The sequence below is a fragment of the Harmonia axyridis genome, chromosome 7 (genome assembly GCF_914767665.1).
Source record: "Harmonia axyridis chromosome 7, icHarAxyr1.1, whole genome shotgun sequence".
Classification (NCBI taxonomy): domain Eukaryota; kingdom Metazoa; phylum Arthropoda; class Insecta; order Coleoptera; family Coccinellidae; genus Harmonia; species Harmonia axyridis.
The window spans coordinates 7,323,849-7,342,738 of record NC_059507.1 but is presented as its reverse complement, the minus strand read 5'-3'; the positions used below and the strand labels follow the sequence as shown (position 1 = coordinate 7,342,738).

At 32.5% G+C, this 18,890-nt stretch overlaps 2 protein-coding genes and 1 long non-coding RNA gene across 6 annotated transcripts; 1 reads left to right on the top strand and 2 right to left on the bottom strand.

Moving 5' to 3' along the window:
- Window positions 1-98: 98 nt before the first annotated feature.
- LOC123685111 lies at window positions 99-6,341 on the bottom strand. Of its 3 annotated transcripts, none has more exons than XM_045624697.1 (2): window positions 6,168-6,341; window positions 99-1,141 (listed from the first exon to the last, which is right to left on the bottom strand). In XM_045624697.1, the coding sequence occupies exons 1-2, from the start codon at window positions 6,177-6,179 to the stop codon at window positions 212-214; spliced, it is 942 nt and encodes a 313-aa protein (XP_045480653.1). In that variant the 5' UTR covers window positions 6,180-6,341; the 3' UTR covers window positions 99-211. The 3 variants fall into 3 exon arrangements, with proteins under 3 accessions (XP_045480653.1, XP_045480651.1, XP_045480652.1); XM_045624695.1 differs by lacking the exon at window positions 6,168-6,341 and adding an exon at window positions 3,843-3,994; XM_045624696.1 differs by lacking the exon at window positions 6,168-6,341 and adding an exon at window positions 2,256-2,413.
- Window positions 2,504-2,752, top strand: LOC123685112. The gene is made up of 2 exons (XR_006748261.1): window positions 2,504-2,618; window positions 2,671-2,752. It is a non-coding gene; the product is annotated as an uncharacterized LOC123685112 (long non-coding RNA).
- Window positions 6,342-8,556: 2,215 nt separating the features above from the next.
- Window positions 8,557-18,450, bottom strand: LOC123685110 (probable cytochrome P450 301a1, mitochondrial). 2 transcript variants are annotated; one of them, XM_045624693.1, is made up of 10 exons: window positions 18,170-18,447; window positions 14,569-14,815; window positions 13,474-13,590; window positions 12,752-12,828; window positions 12,497-12,692; window positions 12,062-12,212; window positions 11,655-11,824; window positions 10,507-10,585; window positions 9,665-9,862; window positions 8,557-8,763 (listed from the first exon to the last, which is right to left on the bottom strand). In XM_045624693.1, exons 1-10 carry the CDS (start codon window positions 18,351-18,353, stop codon window positions 8,638-8,640), a joined length of 1,545 nt encoding a protein of 514 aa, XP_045480649.1. In that variant the 5' UTR covers window positions 18,354-18,447; the 3' UTR covers window positions 8,557-8,637. The 2 variants fall into 2 exon arrangements, with proteins under 2 accessions (XP_045480649.1, XP_045480650.1); XM_045624694.1 differs by lacking the exon at window positions 8,557-8,763 and having other exon boundaries at window positions 9,724-9,862; window positions 11,651-11,824; window positions 18,170-18,450.
- Window positions 18,451-18,890: the final 440 nt, after the last annotated feature.

The window sequence follows — 18,890 nt, the reverse complement described above, 5'->3', positions numbered from 1 at the left end:
GGAAAGTTAAATCTGAATTTGCTGATGTCCTCTGATACGCAACTATCAAATTCTTGAGGAAAAGTTCTTTCATAATCAGTTCGAAAAAAGACAACCAATAAAAAACATAAATATATATTTTAACAATTTAAATAAACAAAAGGAAATAACGAAGTCAATTAGAAACCTAATTTTACTTTGGCATCAGTCGAAATGATTAAAATCACTAATTTCAATGTTTTGAAGTCACTGCTGTGGGTTGATGAGCTGGTCTCCAATCGCTTTGCTGAGAATACTGAGTCGTTGGAATCTTACTAGAGTACTTTTGATGAGATTCATTAGTAGCACTTATCTCTCTGTGCTCGAAAGAATCTTTGTCTTGTTTACCATCCTCCCCATGCTGGCTTATATAATTCTTCAAGTGGTTCTTGATCTGATTCTGTTGCTCAGCACTGAAGTTCTCTAGACCTGCTATGATGGCTGGTGCTTTGAAATTCGTCGGCGACTTTGAATATTGCTGTGCAACAACTTGGGCTAGCTGATTCAAGTAGGAATCACCCTGTACACTGGATGGTGGTGCATAGAAAAGTCCAGAATTTGAAGCTACTAACTGATTATTCGCTTGGTAATGTGATGCCAGAGAAGCAGGTCTTTCTGTAGCCACCAAATGCTTGTTGTTCACTTGGTAGTGAGTTGAAACCGAAGAAGGCTTCTCTGCAGCAGGTTGAGCTGTAGAATACACTGGGACAGATTGCTCTGCAGAGTGCGATTGATACGATTGATGTATTGGGTAAACTGTAGGACTTGCTGCAACATTATAATGTATCATCTGCACGTTTGAAATTCCTGAGCCATCTTGGTGGACGGATGGAGCCTGTCTCTGGATATTTGCAGCTTGATCTGGTGTCAAGTAAACTGGAAAAGCTTTAACGATTATAAGGGCGGCTTGGGGTTGTTGTGTGTACACAGAACGTTGTAGAAGTTGAATCGGCACAGGGACATAATGCTGAGGGTACTGTTGTGGAACTGCCCTCTGTTGAACTAAATACTGTTGATTTTGATGGTTCTGGAATTGAATGTCGTTTTGCAGATGAGCACCTTGGATGTCATCTTGTAGACCCACTGAAGATCCCAAAAGGCTCAGTATCACGATTGTTGAAATCTGGAAAAAAAAAAATCAGTATTTAGATGAAGGAAATCTTTCACTCTTCATTTTTTTGTGAATGAGGCGATAGGATGGATTTTGTTTAATTAACGATGCTTTTGATGTGAAGGTACTGAAGAACAACTTTCACACACTTCTGCAATCTATGAACCATGAAATTAACATTTCATTTTGTGAGTTCCATTCAACTCGATTCATCTGTGCTCTCATTCGAATGAAATGTCCACTCATTTCTTCTGCATATGCTGAGTGATGAAAGTGAATGCAACTGTGGTTTTTCATAATAAAAACTACTGTCATTGACCATCCACTCGAGCCAGCATCCGCTTGACTGGAACTCATAAATTAAAAAAAAAAAATTATGTGAATTGGAGGCTTTATAAAAACGTTATTTTTATCGGAATAATTTGAACTTAATCAGCATCGAAAATGCAAATGCTTATGAGTGTTTGGAGTTTCTATACTTATACAGAGTGGTGCACATAAAAGAGTCCAGCAGTAAAATACTGGGTTAGGCCAATTTTGATGTGAGAAGGTATATTTTGTGATGCAAATTCTATCATCTCTTTAAGCACGCATTGCCATTTAAGAGGATCTTAAGAGGATGATCGTACACCCCCGAATTTGCAATCACAAGATGTCTCCCATAAAAAAACTGGAACTGGGAAAATTTCAAAATTTCAAATCAACGGGAATATCTGTCTGGACTCTTTCATGTGATTCACTTGATTTTTGGCACTTTATAGTCGAATAATATCAAATCAAAAGAATCAGTTCGGAACTTTCATAATTCAAGGTAGGTTTTTATTTTCCTGTATGGTCAAATGAAAAATTTGATCTCATTCAATAAAATATCAATTAAATAATATTGTACATAGTTTTGTCCAATGAGATAAGTTATGAAACGTTCTCAAGATAATACCTTAGGGTAGAAGCCTGTCAAGAATCAAAAATATATCGTAAGTATGTAAATCAGATCAATAAACTTGGATTTTTTTTTAAATTTTTTGTAAATTTAGGTCGAGGCTTCCAATTTAAGTAGTATCTGGTCAAAAATTGAAGGATTATCAAGACGAAAGATTACAATAAGGAAAAGTTGGTAGATAGATACCATTCTAGTCGCAGCAATCATCCTTAGGACAACAGAGTGATTTCATAACGACGGGCAAGAGGTTCCAAAGAAGTAGCCATGCTATAGATCCATAAAATAATAAAGCCGTGAAATACATTGAATTTTGAGGAATTTTGACGTCCAAAACAAGAATTATGAATGACAGTACTGACTGAAAATTTTACACCTCAAAAAAAGGGACACTTCTGTAGTCACCACAGAATTCCTTATACATTTAACGTTTTCTATAAAAGCGTAAAGTAATGGTAATGACATCAAGTTTTGATATAATTATGTAAATTTGTTGAAAAATGCGAATGTGATTACATTTGGCTGTCCATTGAATTTGTGATGATTAGGCAGGTACATAATCTTCAATTTTTCCACGGAGAAAGTCAAAAAGTTTGATTTCTAGCAAGACAACGTCTACTGGGTGCATCAATTATTAATATTAAAGCAATGTGGAGATACAAGCATTATTAAACTCATCAAGAAAACCCATGTAACGTTCATTATAAAGAAAACAATGTGGCAGACATAATTGGCAAACGAAAGCTTCGACCCAAGATTAAGTAATTCATTGCAAAAGGCCTTGGTCACATTGAGTAGCATCAATAATTATACTGTCATTATTCTTTTATTAAAATAAGCAACGTTATTCTCTAAGCTCCCGAGTGATTGACCTCAGCGATATCAAAGAAAAAATGAACATTCCGGAAAAATCTACAAAGGATTCGAAAAACAGCTATATGTACTAGATATTTTAGTTTCCACCCGCAATTAAGAAACCTCACTCATATCATTATATACAGGGTGTCTCAGAATAAAATTTCAATAGGTTATTCCTGCTCAACTGGCCAAATACAAGTAGGTAGGTAGTTTGAAAAATTAATAAATCATCCTTTTTGGATTTTTTGGTTCGAAAAAGGGAAAAAACATTTTAAATTGATGATGCGTTGTTTCACTGATACTCATATAACTAAAACAACTCATCATTTATTTTGAAGACGATTGGAAATATTAAAATGGAAAAAAGTAACAACATTTATTCAAAAGACTTATTTTTCATTCTATTCTTATTGACCAATCATATGTTCCTACAAAAATTATGAGTAATGAAACCCTGTATTCTCCGAGCATGACTATTTTTTGGCAGAACTTCAACGCTAGTTTATGAAGTTTGGAAAGTTATAACAATGCTTCAAAGCGCATTGCGATATCTTTTAGGATGTCCAAGATATTAGGAAATTTTTTTTAAACTTCAACAACCTGTATTTTGATACAGGAGCATTTGTGTCAGGTATAACTTGAGATTTTTATGATTAAAAATCTGAAATAATGTTCGGGCAATATCATATTCAATATATATATGGCCAGCCAAAAAACCTCAATGGAAAAATGAAATTCTCGGAAAAAGATCTCTATTATTATTCTGAAAAACTTAATCATAGGGCAAAGTTTCATATTCTCCTCTCAAACAACGAATATCAGTTATTGTGGCTACATTCATAAGTGAATACTCTAATAACTCTAAATTGAAAACTAGATTTAGGCTTAAAAAAATCGAGAAATCTGAATACTACTCACAATTGAATTAGTTTTTTTGCACATGATTAACACTCTCGACTGATCTCTGTTTGAGAACTGAATGAGTCTGGTCCTACTTCTTCTAAACGAAAGTAAAACGAAAGATGTTCCTTTCGTCAATTTAAATTTATGAAATCAGAGAAATTCCATCGAGCATTTTATTGATTGCCAAATGGACGATCATAATTTAGTACATTCTTCTTATGTCCGAGAGTATTCATTGAGCAACTGTAGGAAGGAAATGTTTCAGTATATTTCCGCAACGAATGATTAATGAGAGTGTAATCTGCAATCAGTTATTGGAGAAAGGAAGTTTCTGGACGATGCATTTATGAAATTAAATAATTGAGTACGTGCTCTTTTTATTGTTTGTTAGTATTTGGAATGTTCAATTGGACGAATACCTTCACAATCTAAATAAAATAGTAGTTTCTAGTCCACAATTTTGTATTTCATACATTTGCCAATAAAGTTTATTGTCTATTCAGGGCGTTCCTTACGAATAGGCTAAAAATTGAAAAAAAAAAAAAATTAAATTCCTTCATGGGAACATTGTAATATTTCAGAAATTATAGGTAAATATCTGAAATTTTCGAAAAAAAACTTGATAACATTGTTATCCGAGACTAAAACTTCTTCTGGACGTAAGCTACGCCTTTGAAACCTTAATATGTTTTAGATCAGAACTTGATGTTTGAAAAACGTTTGTATTTGAGGGGTCTATGACGAATAATTCGGGAGATATAACGATTTTTGGAGGGAAATGCAATTTTTCCCCTAATTTCGAGTTCAAATTTCTTCTAAACCGTGAGCTTTACGAAGAATCGTTGAGCGGTGCCATAATTGACAATCTCTGATAAGCCGAATTTCGATCTCACCTGAAAAATTTTTTGTCGAAAAATGTTCGCAAAATTTTCCATACCTCTAACCCTTAGAAAATTGAGAAAAAATAAAATTTCCTTCATGGGAACATTGTATCATTTTATTGATTGATTCGACTATGTAGATCACGAAAATGCTTCAGTTGGGCGATTAGTACATTATTTCAGATATTATTGGTAAAAATCTGAAATTTTCGAAAAAAAACTTGATAATATTCTCCAGGCTACAACTTCTTCTGGACGTAAGTAACGCCTTTGAAACCCCACTATGGTTTAGATCAGAACTTGATGTTTGAAAAACGTTTTTATTTGAGCGGTCTGTGACGAATAATTCGGGAGATATAACGATTTTTGGAGGAATATTCAATTCTTTCCCAAATTTCGAGTTCAAATTTCTTCAAAACCATGAGCTCTACGAAGAATAGGTTAGCGGTGCCAACATTGACGATCTCTGATTAGCCGAATTTCGATCTCACCTGAAAAATTTTTCGTCGAACAATTTTCGTAAAATTTTCCATACCTAACCCTTAGAAAATTGAAAAAAAATAAAAGTTCCTTCATGGGAACATTGTATCATTTTATTGATTGATCCGACTATGTAGATCACGAAAATGCTTCAGTTGGGCGATTAGTACATTATTTCAGATATTATTGGTAAAAATCTGAAATTTTCGAAAAAAAACCTGATAATATTCCCGAGACTACAACTTCTTCTGGACAGAAGCTACGCCTTTGAAACCTCACTATGTTTTAGATCAGAACTTGACATTTGAAAAACATTTTTATTTGAGAGGTCTATGACGAATAATTCAGGAGATATAACGATTTTTGGAGGGAAATGCAATTTTTTTCCTAATTTCGAGTTCAAATTTCTTCAAAACCGTGTGCTCTACGAAGAATCGGTGAGAGGTGCCAGAAAGAAGAAATCTTTGAATTTTTTAGATTACTAGAAAATTGTTTGAAATGTTTTCTCGAAATCAGATTCGACAAAACTACAAAAATTTAAAAGTGTAGAACTGCACCAAATTTTCTCCACCAAAAAAAATTCTGGAGGATAGAGGAGGGCATATCACACTGTAGATTTACATTCAAAATTAGCATATCGCATCATGAAAACTTTGAGATGGATTTTCAATGACTTTAAGTTAAATATCTACTTGTGAAGGGAAGGTACTATAAGAAGAAAAATTGAAAAAACATACAACTTTAACAACTTGTGTCTCGAAAACAAAGCGTTTACGTACCCATATTTATAGAACTTTTTTTTTCAAATAATGCGAGGAATCAATTCAGGAACACCCTGTATATCTGTTTGCGTGGTGTCCAAGGGCATATTTGGTGGTTTCAAAAATTATTAACCTTCCAATATCCATGAAATTCCATAAATTTTGATTTAATCGCGAAGTTCAAGTATACAATATCTGATTAACGAAAATAAACTTACAATAATCTTCATTACTTCTATCTTCAAAATGAGCACTTCCTAGATCAGACGATTGACCACTCTCACTACCAGTTTGCAAATGTACAACGAGAGATATTGACCCTTTCTTTTATACATCTACCAATATTCCGAAGGTACTGCTGCACCAAAGAATGGTGCTACACATTCTGCAATCGAGAGGTATATCATAATTTCACCACCGTCTTTCCCTCAAAAAGTACTTTCGCTGAGGTTGAGTACGAATGCACGACATGGTACTCTTCGATAACCGGGAGAGCAAAGACAATAAGACGTTTTTTTCCGTCCCAAGTGCGGCTAATCGTAATTATAAGCCTATTTCCAAGCGGAAGCAAATCTTCTAGGTTAATTTTCCTCTTCTTTGCGTGCAAAAGTTCAATTAGGAAGAATGTGAGTATTACATGGAGCAGTGAGTAGTTTTCGAGAGAGAGAGATTAAGTTGGTATAATTTGTATAGTTCATTAAATATATATTAACATTATATTTTAATATGAGGATCTCACGTATGATGATGAAATCTGAATGGAGATATGAAGGTGTTTTCGTGGCAACCAGTAGCCTAGCAGTCTACTTTTTTTTTTGGTGTGGTGATACGAAAAATGTCGCATTGAATTAGTTATATAATATGTCCAAGATATCCAGGCACATATAAGCTTCATTAATGATGAGTGATCTTTGGCTTGTTGAGAAAATCCCATTAGTTCTACAGTCTAGACATTATACCATATTATAGGAGAGGTCAGCAACCAGTGGTCCACATGAAATTATTTTATACAGGTTGCTCCCATATAAAAATGTCCAGTCTAATACTTCCGTAATAAGTATAAGTATGAGTCTTTTCAACTGCCGAGACAGGTCAATTTTTATTTGTATGTCCTTAAGAGGGATTACTACCACGTGGATTTCTGCGAATAAAATCATACATTAATTATCCATTCATTTCACCTCTGGCGCTCCTACTATAACCAAACATTGTACGGTGTACGAAATTGTACATTCAATTTATCTTCTTTCTTTTTACGAAGCATATAAGTAGAGGGCAGCACGGTATGATGGTCGATTTCTTTTTTTCACAAAATTATAGTTTTACCTCTTTTGTAATGATTTTTGGTAGGTTTTTTCACGAATATTTCAAAAATATACTGACAAAGAAACTGCAACACCCAGAAGGAGCTGTTTAAGTTTAAGTTTTTTTGGTAAAACATAGATAAGTATAGCAAGGAGTGAATGAAGGTTTTTTCATGTAAACAATTTTTGTTACTTAAATATTGTAGTCGTTTTTTGCAAGTTTTTTAATTTTACATCGAACCAGCAGTTCGAGGAGATCCAAGTGCTTAGAGCACGTGTACGCGGTATTTATCGCCAGCTAAGTGTATTTGAAAGAGTACGAACAGAAATCCAACTACTGTTAAGAGATGTTGTCAAGCGTGGTTAGATAATGCCCAAAATGGAAGAAGAGTAGGCACCGGACGTCGAAGTGGCACAAATGAAGTTCAAGATCGACGTCTAAGACTTATGGCTGACTTAGAGACCGACTTGCGAACACTTGGCTGATGAGTGGTTAGGAGAACAAGGCCATCCTGTAACTGTCCGAACGGTTTACCGCCGGATAAGGTCTTTTGGACTGCGGCATTATCGACCCCATCTTGTGTTACCTCTGATGGTTGAGCATCGCCGGCAACGATTAGAGCGGTGCAGAGAACGTCAACATTGGAATGTGGAATGGCATCAGGTCGTCTTTTCTAATGAATCTCGATTCTCCTTGGGTGCACATGATGGCCGAAGAAGGGTTAGACGATGTCGAGGAGAAAGACGTGAACCTCAGTTTGATATAGAGCGTCATGTACACCGGACAATGACGCTATGGTACATGTAAAAGTAAGACTGCTTCTCTCGGTTTGACGCTGATATTGGCTGAATGGCAGGTCTTAGCTACTTTTTCGTTAATGTTGTAGGTATATAGTTTTTTTATTTACATATTCCATAAACTGTAGCGAGACTTCTTGCCTTGTACATTGATACTTTATTCGATTCCTTAAAATAACTTCAATTTTACTCCAGTGATATATGTTATGAATCATAGAGAATTCAATCCACAATGTCAGTTTGCCATTGAGGCAACGTTATAACAAAAAGAAGTGAGATAATTCTTCTGAGTGAGATTGTTGAAATCTTGAAATCAATTTTCAGGTAGTTCATTATTGACATAAACTAACTAAGGAAAACTTTCATTGGAAGAATTAAACTGCTATATAAATTGGAATTAGAAAAAGCCTTCTTGTTTCATTTAACTATTTCCATGTTAAAAATGGTCGGAGTTCCTGAGAGTTCTCATAAAGGCCTAGAAGAGTCGGGATAAAAAACATTAAAATACTTAAAAAATATATTTATTCAACTTTTGGTCTCATATAATTCATAGGCAGAAAAATCATATTGAATTTTATTTTCTCCTTTATGAGTCATTCTTTGGTTTTCTTCTCTCGAATTTGAATTTGAGAGGTCCGTTTGGTGTGTACATAGGATGAATGTGGTAGTCCAAGGGTGGATAGTTGTAAGAGATCTTGTAGTTTGCAATAACCTGAAACATTGAAAAAAAATTTAGACATTGTATCGTAAAATTTTTTTCAGATGAACTGATGAAAACCGTTGTTAAATAGTTGTATACCTATATAACTACAATTTGTTTTGAGCATAGGTAAGTTTCACTTTTTTAGAAATCTTTTGTTTCCAGCAAATATATGAAAAGTTTATAGAAAAACATCATGTTTAGGTAATAAAAATCAATTTTTACATGGATCAATTTGTCTTCGATATCTCATATCCTGCCATAACCAAAAAGTTGAAAATGAATCATTAAGACTGTGGCAATTCCTGTCCAGAGCATTTATCGTATGGATTTGTTATTGATTCATAAATCCTCTCAAATTTAAAATTCAATTTTTGAATGAAAAAGCCTAAAAATATAATTTCTAAAAAACTATGATATGTGCTTACACCTGTATGAATTAGACACTTGTGTTATATGTTCCTTCGAATACACTAGTTGCTACATTATACTGCTTATAAAAATTTAAGCTATTGAGTCAAAATTTAAAATAAATATCAATTGATAACATTATCTCTTCAATGAGTTGTAGTAAAATTCAACTGCAGCCTATAGTTTATCTCATTTAATTTCAAAATTTCATACTGATTTGATCTGATTCGTTAAGTTATGAGGATAATCTCAATTGTCATAAATGCTTGAACGAAGAACCATTAGATGATTATATGTATCACAATTCAAAAAGATGTTGCTATCTTATTGTTTTCTGAAACTCATCAGAATTTTCTGCCTTATAAAAAGTTAAAAGAACAGGTCTCCAGGACATATTTAAAGAACAAGCCAATTAAAACACTTTTAGGTAAAACGTAGCATGTGATGCCACTGGTAGGAAAAATAAGGTCCAATGTAGAAACCTCTACAATAAAAAATTCACCTTAGATATGACAACCTGCATCTCCATATCAGCGAATCTTTTTCCTAGACACATTCTCCTACCGTGGCCGAATGGTAAGGAAGCAAAATTGTGAGTTTTCCCTTTTGGGTCCGACCATCGTTCAGGTAAAAATTCGGAACTTCTTGGAAAATATTCATCGAGATTACTGATGACATAATGTTGAAAAATTACTTGCACCTGAAAAATAAGAAGTTTGAATCGTGTGAGTAGAATAAAATAAATTAGATAGCTTTGATTAGATGAACACAACCAAGTGTATCGAGCGTCCTCTTTAAGTGAAGTTAAAGTGTAATCCTAATGCGAAAAAACGTAAAATTGCCAATTTTTGAATAGGAATTTTGAAAACATAGGAATTATTGCGACAATCAATCAAACACCTGGTCATTTGAAAACTAGCAATATTTGTCTGAAGTATATTGGACAGAATCATCATATTTTGATGTCTAGAAGATTGAACATTCTTAATGAATCATCCTGTATATAAGAAATATTAAAAATGTTACCAACATTCTGTATCTATCTATTGAGCTTAGCATTTCGATATATTTTAATACATAAGTATTTATTTCGACTTCTTAAATACCAAAATCATTACTGATTATATGAACCAAAACAAAAAATCTTTTTTATTTCAGAAATGGTATTCCGAAGCATATAAATATAGGTTTCTGATAATATATACCATTTATTAAGAATTACTCATTGAAATTTTTTGACATATAGGTACCCATAAATAAATATAAATACGACTAATATTATATATAACAAAGTGCCAAAATATAAGGCAATCAATTCTCATTCAAATATTATTAGGTACTTACTCCTTTCGGTACTTGATAGCCACCTATAACAGTATTATTAGTTGTGCATCTGCCATTTCCTATAACAACTGGAAACATTCTGGAAAGTTATAATGGAAATTATACCTCTCTGCAGTTTAAGATATGTACCGGGTTTTTCACCATAATTTGACCCCCCCCTTTCACTTTGTTACTGAAAGAGGTATATACAAAAAAATGTTTTCCACAAAGGTTTCACGAAATTGACTAGTGTTTTCTAAAATGATCTCACAAAATGAAAAATATACAGAGTGGGTAACATATTGATTGCAACTTCATTTTTTCAAATGGAACACCTTGCATATTTTTCTATATTTGACTAGCTCTTTTTCCCCTGAATTCAAATATATAACATATGTTTGGCCTATCTCTCTTATTCTGAGTACCACAGATTTTCAAATTTCAAGAAACCCCTGGCAAGCTAAGTAATCTGTTTTCGAGTGGAATGCTGCGATAACTCAAAATGCCCTTTTTTGAGTTATCTCGTTGGTAACGATATATGACTTACGTTTGTCATTGAATAAAACTATTCATCGAATATGCACTACACAGAAGCGGAAAAATTTGAAATATTTTCACTTTATGTGAAGAACAATAAAAATAAGAAAGCTACAAGGAGAGAATATATGGAGTTGCATCCAAATGATCCAATTCCAATTTATAGTGAAAAACGTAAATATTATCGTTGCCAACGAGATACCTCAAAGAAGGGCATTTTGAGTTATCGCATCCTTCCACTTGAAAACTGATTACTTAGGGGTTTCTTGAAATTTGAAACTCTGTGGTACTCAGAATAAGACAGATAGATCAAGCATATGTCATATATTCGAAATCAGGGGAAAAAAAGCTAGTCAAATATAGAAAAATATACAGGATGTTCCGTTTGAAAAATTGAAGTTGCAATCAATATGTTGCTCACTCTGTATATATTTCATTTTGTGAGATCATTTTAAAAAACACTAGTCGACTTCATGAAACTTTTGTCGAAAACATTTTTTGTACCTCTTTTAGTAAAAAAGTTAAAGGGGGGGTCAAATTATGGTGAAAAACCCGGTACCTAATAGATTTGATGGAATTATTAATGGTCTCATTCAAAATAAATCTTGAATTTCAAATTTATTCTTACTCGCCTCATTGTTTCCTTAATGCAGTATTTCAAGTAACCAGATTTGTTTAGAAAATCAATAGTTATGTCTGAATTTGCTGTGATCTTACTAGATACTAGATGCTTGTATAGTTTTTCTTGGACATCCTGATGTTGTGCCAACTGGTATAAAATTGAAGCTACTGCGTTGGAAGTCTGAAAATATGGAATAAGGGAGATTACTTAAAATTTCTACTTTCAATTCGAATAGGTTAATATTATTAACACATTTATCATAATTGTTTATAAAAAAAATTATAGCAAATATACAGGGTGCTAGGGAATCAGTGCGAATAAAAAAATAATTACTTTTTCCATGAAGTATCCAACTCAAATATGTGTGCAAATGAATGTATCTATATCCAAAAGTATAATCTTATTTCATTAACTTACTGTATCTATTCCTACAAGAAACAAATCTAAAGCTAGGTTTTTGGCTGTTTTTGGATTGTTATTCCTCAAGACTTTCTGTAAGACGGAACAGTTTTCGTCAGTAGAAGAAGAAGGATTCCTCATAGCGTCTTCTATATGTATGTTACATAATCTGAAAAATATAACAAATTAAAAATTATCAGTTTCAATTCAATTTCTGGGGTTTTATAATTCAAGTGAGATATGGAACAAAGATGATAATAATAATAATATTTAAGATACCCGTCGAAGGGTTAAGCCTTTTTCAACAGTGAAAATGAAATGCATTCTGCGAGTGATGAAAATTTTGGAATCTGAGGCCAAATATCATTTTGACTTTAAAAGTGATCCCTACCTTTGGTAGACCAGAAAGCAATATAGATTAACTCAAAAACCCTCTACTTACACTCTACTTACTCATAAATTGTGTCCAAAGCTTTTATGTATTTCTTGAACAAAGGAGTAGAAACAATCCTCCACATTGGATTTTTCAACTCCAAAATTGGAACTCCCATAAAAAAGGTGTTAACTGCGTCTATTAATTCTTGTGTGTGCTTCTTTGGATTTTCGGCCAAACAATTCAACTTGATGTCCAGAGCAACTCTAGCCAAGGCTAAGATTTCATTTTTGAGCTAATATAAACTAAAAAAAGATTCATAATAGCATACTCACATTCTAATGACCATTTGTGGATTTCATTCAAAAAATCTCCAGGAACTTCTTCTTTATCGTCTTTTAGGAATTCAATTCTGGAAATTGCGATCTGAATTAATAATCATTACGAAATAATAAGAGATAATTCGAAAAAATAAAAATTTTTCATTTTGGAATTGTCTATTGTCTCGCAAATATTTTGTTTTTCATTCATATTAGAGATTAATTACCCAACTGGCCAACTCATAGGTGAACAATGTGCATTTATTCACATAAAATATGAATTATTTTAAATTTTATGTTACGGTTAGTGTTTCAACCAACTGGTAATTATCAAGAAAGTCTCCATGTTGTAATTGTAGTCTGCTCGGAAATACATTCTATTTATCTCAATTAACCAACACGTTACAGTTATTTCTCAAAGAACTATTATCAGCAACAAAGCAAGGCGAGATATACTTATTTTCATTTGTAAAACAACAAGGTTACTATGAGAGGAGCTTTCCAGAATTCATATTTATTTATGTATGTGTTTTATTGCATTGACTCGGTTTCGAGTCCGTTCTTTACTTGAAGGAAATTTATTCTAAATCAGAAATAAATTGACAGTTATTCCAATTCATGAATTCGCTACTGTGTAGCGAAACAATTTTATAAAATTACCTAAAAAGTGAAAATAGAATAATTGTCAATTTAATTTCGATATATGTTCTATTCATGAATTGATCGATAGGTATTACCTTTCTATGAAATTGTTACCAGCTTCATTTATTGTATCAATGTACTGATGAGCCGCAGAAGCATGCAACATGATCTGATTCACTTTAGATCTGAATTTCTGCCATTCTTCTCCATGCCTGAAAATAGGTTAAATATTATGAGATAAAAAAAAACATGATGCCAAAACGCTCATAACTAATAAGAAGTGCTTTCATCAGTCCTCAATGGACAAAATATACTGAGTGGATAAAGTAAGGAACTAAATTCATAACTTCGTTATTGAATGTTCTCGAACATTTTTTGCTGATTTAATAGACGGTACAGTTTACCTAATTGATTAAGTACAATATTGCTACCGTAGGTAACAATTTTTTTTAGAGAATGACACATTTACTGTGAGTGTTAAAAAATGAAACTTTCATAGAAGAAAATCTTTATGAGACCCAAAAAACAGACCAAATTTAGAGCAAATGATCAAATTGTGCTTCGTTAACCATTTGGCCGCAATGTTTCCAAATGAAGAAGAAACAGATTTACGGCATTAGGATTTTCATCAAATAATTTAATTAAAAGAAATTGCAGATGAAAGTAGTTGAGTTGAGTTTATTGGTGATGTGGATTTTGGTAACAGCTAAAAATGATCGATTTACGACCCAAAAATCCAAACAATAGTGAAGTACTCATCAATGATTTTATTTCCTTTTTATTTTATTACTTCTCTGGAAATAAAGAGCAAATGTTATTTATTGCTGAGGCAATAAATCATTGACCTTCAAAGTTTATATGATTTTCTACTCAAGGAAATCGAAAGTATGAAATCGAATAGCAGAGGAATGGGTTTGAATAATGATATGAAATCCAGTGAATTTAAAATTCAGATCTTATCGTCATTTTTATAGAGCAACGGTCTTTTTAGATTTCACGTCAATTGCGCCATTAGAGACTACATAATTGTATATAAGTGAATATGGTCTCCAAGGACGCCATTTATTTCCCCAATTTTTTTGAAAATGTTTGATTGAGTTATCTTCAAAAACAAACTTCTAGCACAAACACAAACACAAAAAAAATTACAAAAATACCTAAATCAATAAGAATTATATATCTATACTTACACAGCTATCACACCTCCATCTTCACCGAATATCTCTTTCTTATGCTTGTGCTTGTAATAAGTCAAGGATGGCATTGAGGGCCTATAAGGCAAATTGTCCTCTTGTTTGAAAACACGTTGGATCAAATCAGGATCAAAGAGAAACAACATATCTGGTCTGCCAAGGAGACCTTCCATTTTCACTATTTTTCCATATTTTTGGTGGAGTTGTTTACATAGTTGATCGATGTGCTCTATCTGGAAGCCACCTGAAATGAATTATGGCTTTATAAATAAACAGTAGGTATTATTTTTATTTATGGTTCTTATGATGTGATCGATTTGAAAATTCTCGTCGAGCTTGCATGCATAATTTTATTCAAATCGAACTGAAAGTTTGAAGTTTTTAAGACTTTCCGTTATTATCTTGTTTACGGACAGAATTTAATTTAACCATTGGATCATCATCTTCAGAGAACTAGCACTCAATATAATAAATGATCTAGTACCCATTGTAACTGGTTAGTTTCATTGCAAAATATTCTAATAAAGATATTGATAATAAATATATCTACCTATTGAGCTGAATACTGAGATTAGTAAATGAGAAAATTATGTCAAGGTTGTATTTACAATCGAAAGGAAGTTATGTAAATAACCCGTTATATGGTGTACTATTGAGATTCTCGCACATTTCAGCCTGAAGGTTAGTAATTATTCATTTTTATACATAATCATCGCAACAGATTGGTGATGAAAAGATGCTCACTATTGATTGCCATAAGATTTTAATTAAATAGAAGAAGGTGAGGTGGGTAGCAAAAAATATTATACATAATTTCAATCAATTTATTCGTTTTTTCGAATTTGTACTAGTTGAGATGAAAACTAACTGTCCCAATAGCTCAAATTTTCCACTAGTTTCACTATTGGCAGCCAAGAAGGTGCTTCACGACGACCCAAAAGTGCTTTAGTTTTTCTAACTGTTATGCTAAATTTTGTAGCGAGTTTCAACAATTTCAATGTGTTCTTGAAGCGTGTATCGTTCGATTTTTATCAATGAAGTAGTTTTTACTTGTCAAATGTCAAAAGATGGCAGCTTCAAAAGTGACAGCTCTTATTGGAGAACCCTATAATTGTTACATAATAAATTCAGCTCTTATGGATGAGAAAATAATGGATATTTTTGTAAAATATGTATTCACCACATACCTAGAAGTTAACTACGTAGATATCTTTTTTCGAAACATCAATCACGATCAATCATATACCGAGAGTCATACCAATAACTGTGTTGAAAGCAGAAGTAAAAAGATATTAGGAAATAATTCTGATCCAACTGAACTGTTACTTCATTATTTTAATATTCACTTTGAATCTAACTTTCTTTTAGGAACTAGGTCGAGAATTTAATTTGATTTGAATGAAACGATCCAAGATCCAATACTTCTTGAAAATCTGAAGAAATGGAACTCAGAATTATAAAATTGAGTTATTACATCAGAATTAAAAAAATAAAACAGGTTTTCGAAATTTTAAAATCATATAGTAATTGCCATCTTCTTTTCCATTTGTAATGTTTTAGGAAATTATTGATCTAGTGAGAATTTTGGAAAAGAGCATCCTTTTAATCGATATTCAATCCTGGAAAAATAGTCAAATACACTAGAAAAAAGAAAAAGAAAGAAGAATTTTGAAAAGAGAAAATTTCTATTGACACACAAGAATTTGAGTTTTAAAACAAAGAAGGAATTCTTTAACACGTCTGCTGCATTTTTTGGATAGTTGAGAATTCAGTAATGGGAAGGTTGAAAGAGTTGGGCTATCTAGAAGAATGACGAAGAATAGTGTGTATAATATAAAAAAAAATTAAAAGAAAAACAAAATGAAGAACAGTCTATATCTATATTTTTCATTTTTTTTTATTATTGAAGATAAGCAAGAGCTAATGAGCTGTTCTTCTAATTAACACCTCATAAAAAGCATAAGGTAACAAAAAGGATTAGCTAAAACAAGGCACTGTCTTCAACATCCAGTAATTCGAATGATGAACATTAAACAAGCCATAAAATGGATTATCATTTGCATATTTTGATTAACAACCATTTAGATTGCTCATTGAGTAGTAGTTTTTCTATACATATAGTGAAATGTATTTCATTAGCTAACGTAATTTGAAATTTTGTTGTCCTAGTGATGCAATGAAAAATATACATGTATATTTTTCATTGATGCAAAACAGACAATTCCAAATTGTTGTTGCGATATTATTTGGGGGTTACATTAAAAATTTGGGGACGTTTGTTTCATAGAGTATTTTCGAAATAAATATTGGCGAAATATATTTCAAAAATACAAATTTATTTCTATAGACAAAATATTATATCCTCGTTTTCTGCTGCAACTTTTTACCACATATTGAGATATACAAACAGGGTGGTCCAGATTTTAGTCCAATAACTTTGGCGTCAGATAGAACAACTCTTTCGATGAAAAACATATATCTTAACAAGCTTCATTTTAGAGATACAGGATGTTCAAATTTGAAAAAAAAAGTATTTACTTATTACTTAGTGTTTTTACATACATTGCTCTGCTTTTTGGTTATTGAAGTCTAGATAATGTAATGTTCCGAATAAGGCGGGTGTCTCCGACCAACATTAACCAGTGGCGAAGATATAGGGGTGCGATAATCCTTTTCCCATTGAAAATCTACACTACTGTCTTTTTTGAAGAAATTATTCCACTTCTGAAATCAACAGAGCATCACTCAAAAAAGTTTTCTTGATTTTTTTCATAGAATGTAGCATTTTCGAGATAATCTTTTACAAAGCAAACATAGTCCACAAATAATCTACAAAAATAATTTTTTTAAATTTTCCTATTCGTGAAATTACAAAAATTGCCGTGGTGTATTTTTTATTGAGTTGTTCCATCCGACGCCAAAGTTATCTAAAATCTGGACCAGCACTACCCTGTATATAAGGGTATTTCACCCTTGACGCAATGGTCTATCATGATTAAGCATGAAATTTTCAATTTTTTTCTAAACAGCATCAATAGGCTCCTATAGAGCTACAATCTCAAATGGTTTGGAAATACTCAAAGTGTACCAAAAAAGTGTAAATGACGAAACATATGTTTTTTATTGAATTTTCAGATTGAATTGAATAAATGAACCCAAGACTTTTCATAAATTGGGGGGTCTTTGGAAAAACCTAATACCTCCGAATTCAATGAATTCATTTAATGAGATTTTGAAAGTGAATCTCAAAAGAACGTAGGTAAATAGCATAGACCCATTAGGATAATAAGTCTATGGTAAATAGGTACTGACCTTTTGATATAGTCATTAAGAACTGTGTTTCAATATGGCAAGAATATTCATGAAACCAAGAAATGTTAAATTCAGAGATAACCATCAACATTTCTACTTTTCTGTTGCAAGTCACTCATTTAATTACCTTCTGAAGTATGACGTCTTTTACCCATTGCAAGTCATAATAATTGGTGCGCTAATAATGATTTTCATTTCAACAGAATTCGAGCATTTGCCTTCCCCTGTGATTTTCAAAAACAGCATTTCTTCGAATAATATTCTTATCAAAAAAAAAAAAACTCACCGACGTAAGGTAAAAATCTCCACGTATTCCCTACCAAAGGCAGAGCTTTTGGTCCTGGTATACTGCTGTAAGGTAAAGCATTATCCCATTCAGAACTCACACCATCGATAACACCAGGATTAAGAGTTTGGGAAAAAGGTCGACTTATCAATTTCCGAGATAAACGCACATTTTTGACCAACATTTCAAAATTGGCGCACTGCCCAACTCCAAGACGTGAGAACGTACAGTCTAAAGACACGGTTAGACGCGCAATCAGTTGCGTACAGTCCAAGACTAAGGCAGACCCATTATCCCACCCAATTTCTTCAAGGATCCACATGGGTGACCCCAATGAGGCTTTGTCATGATACACATTTATTAAAAAATATCAAATTGTTATGAAGACAACGATTCGATTCGTTATTTCTGATTTTTGCGCGCTATTAAAAACTATCCCTCAGATTTCACCGAAATTTCATGTGTATCTATACAGGGTGTTCCTAAACTGAAGGTACAAAGGAAAACGAGAGATTCTTTGGATAATCGAAAAAAAAAAGTCTTATAAACATAGGCCCGCAAACACTTCGTTTTCGAGATATAGGGTTTTTCTTGTAGTCCTACTTTTTTGTGATGATTATAATTAATTTATAACTTATAATAGCTTACCTACTAACTGGATCTTTATAATAATTTGAATTCTCCTGAAGATTACTAGCGAATTGTTTGAAATTTTTTTCTT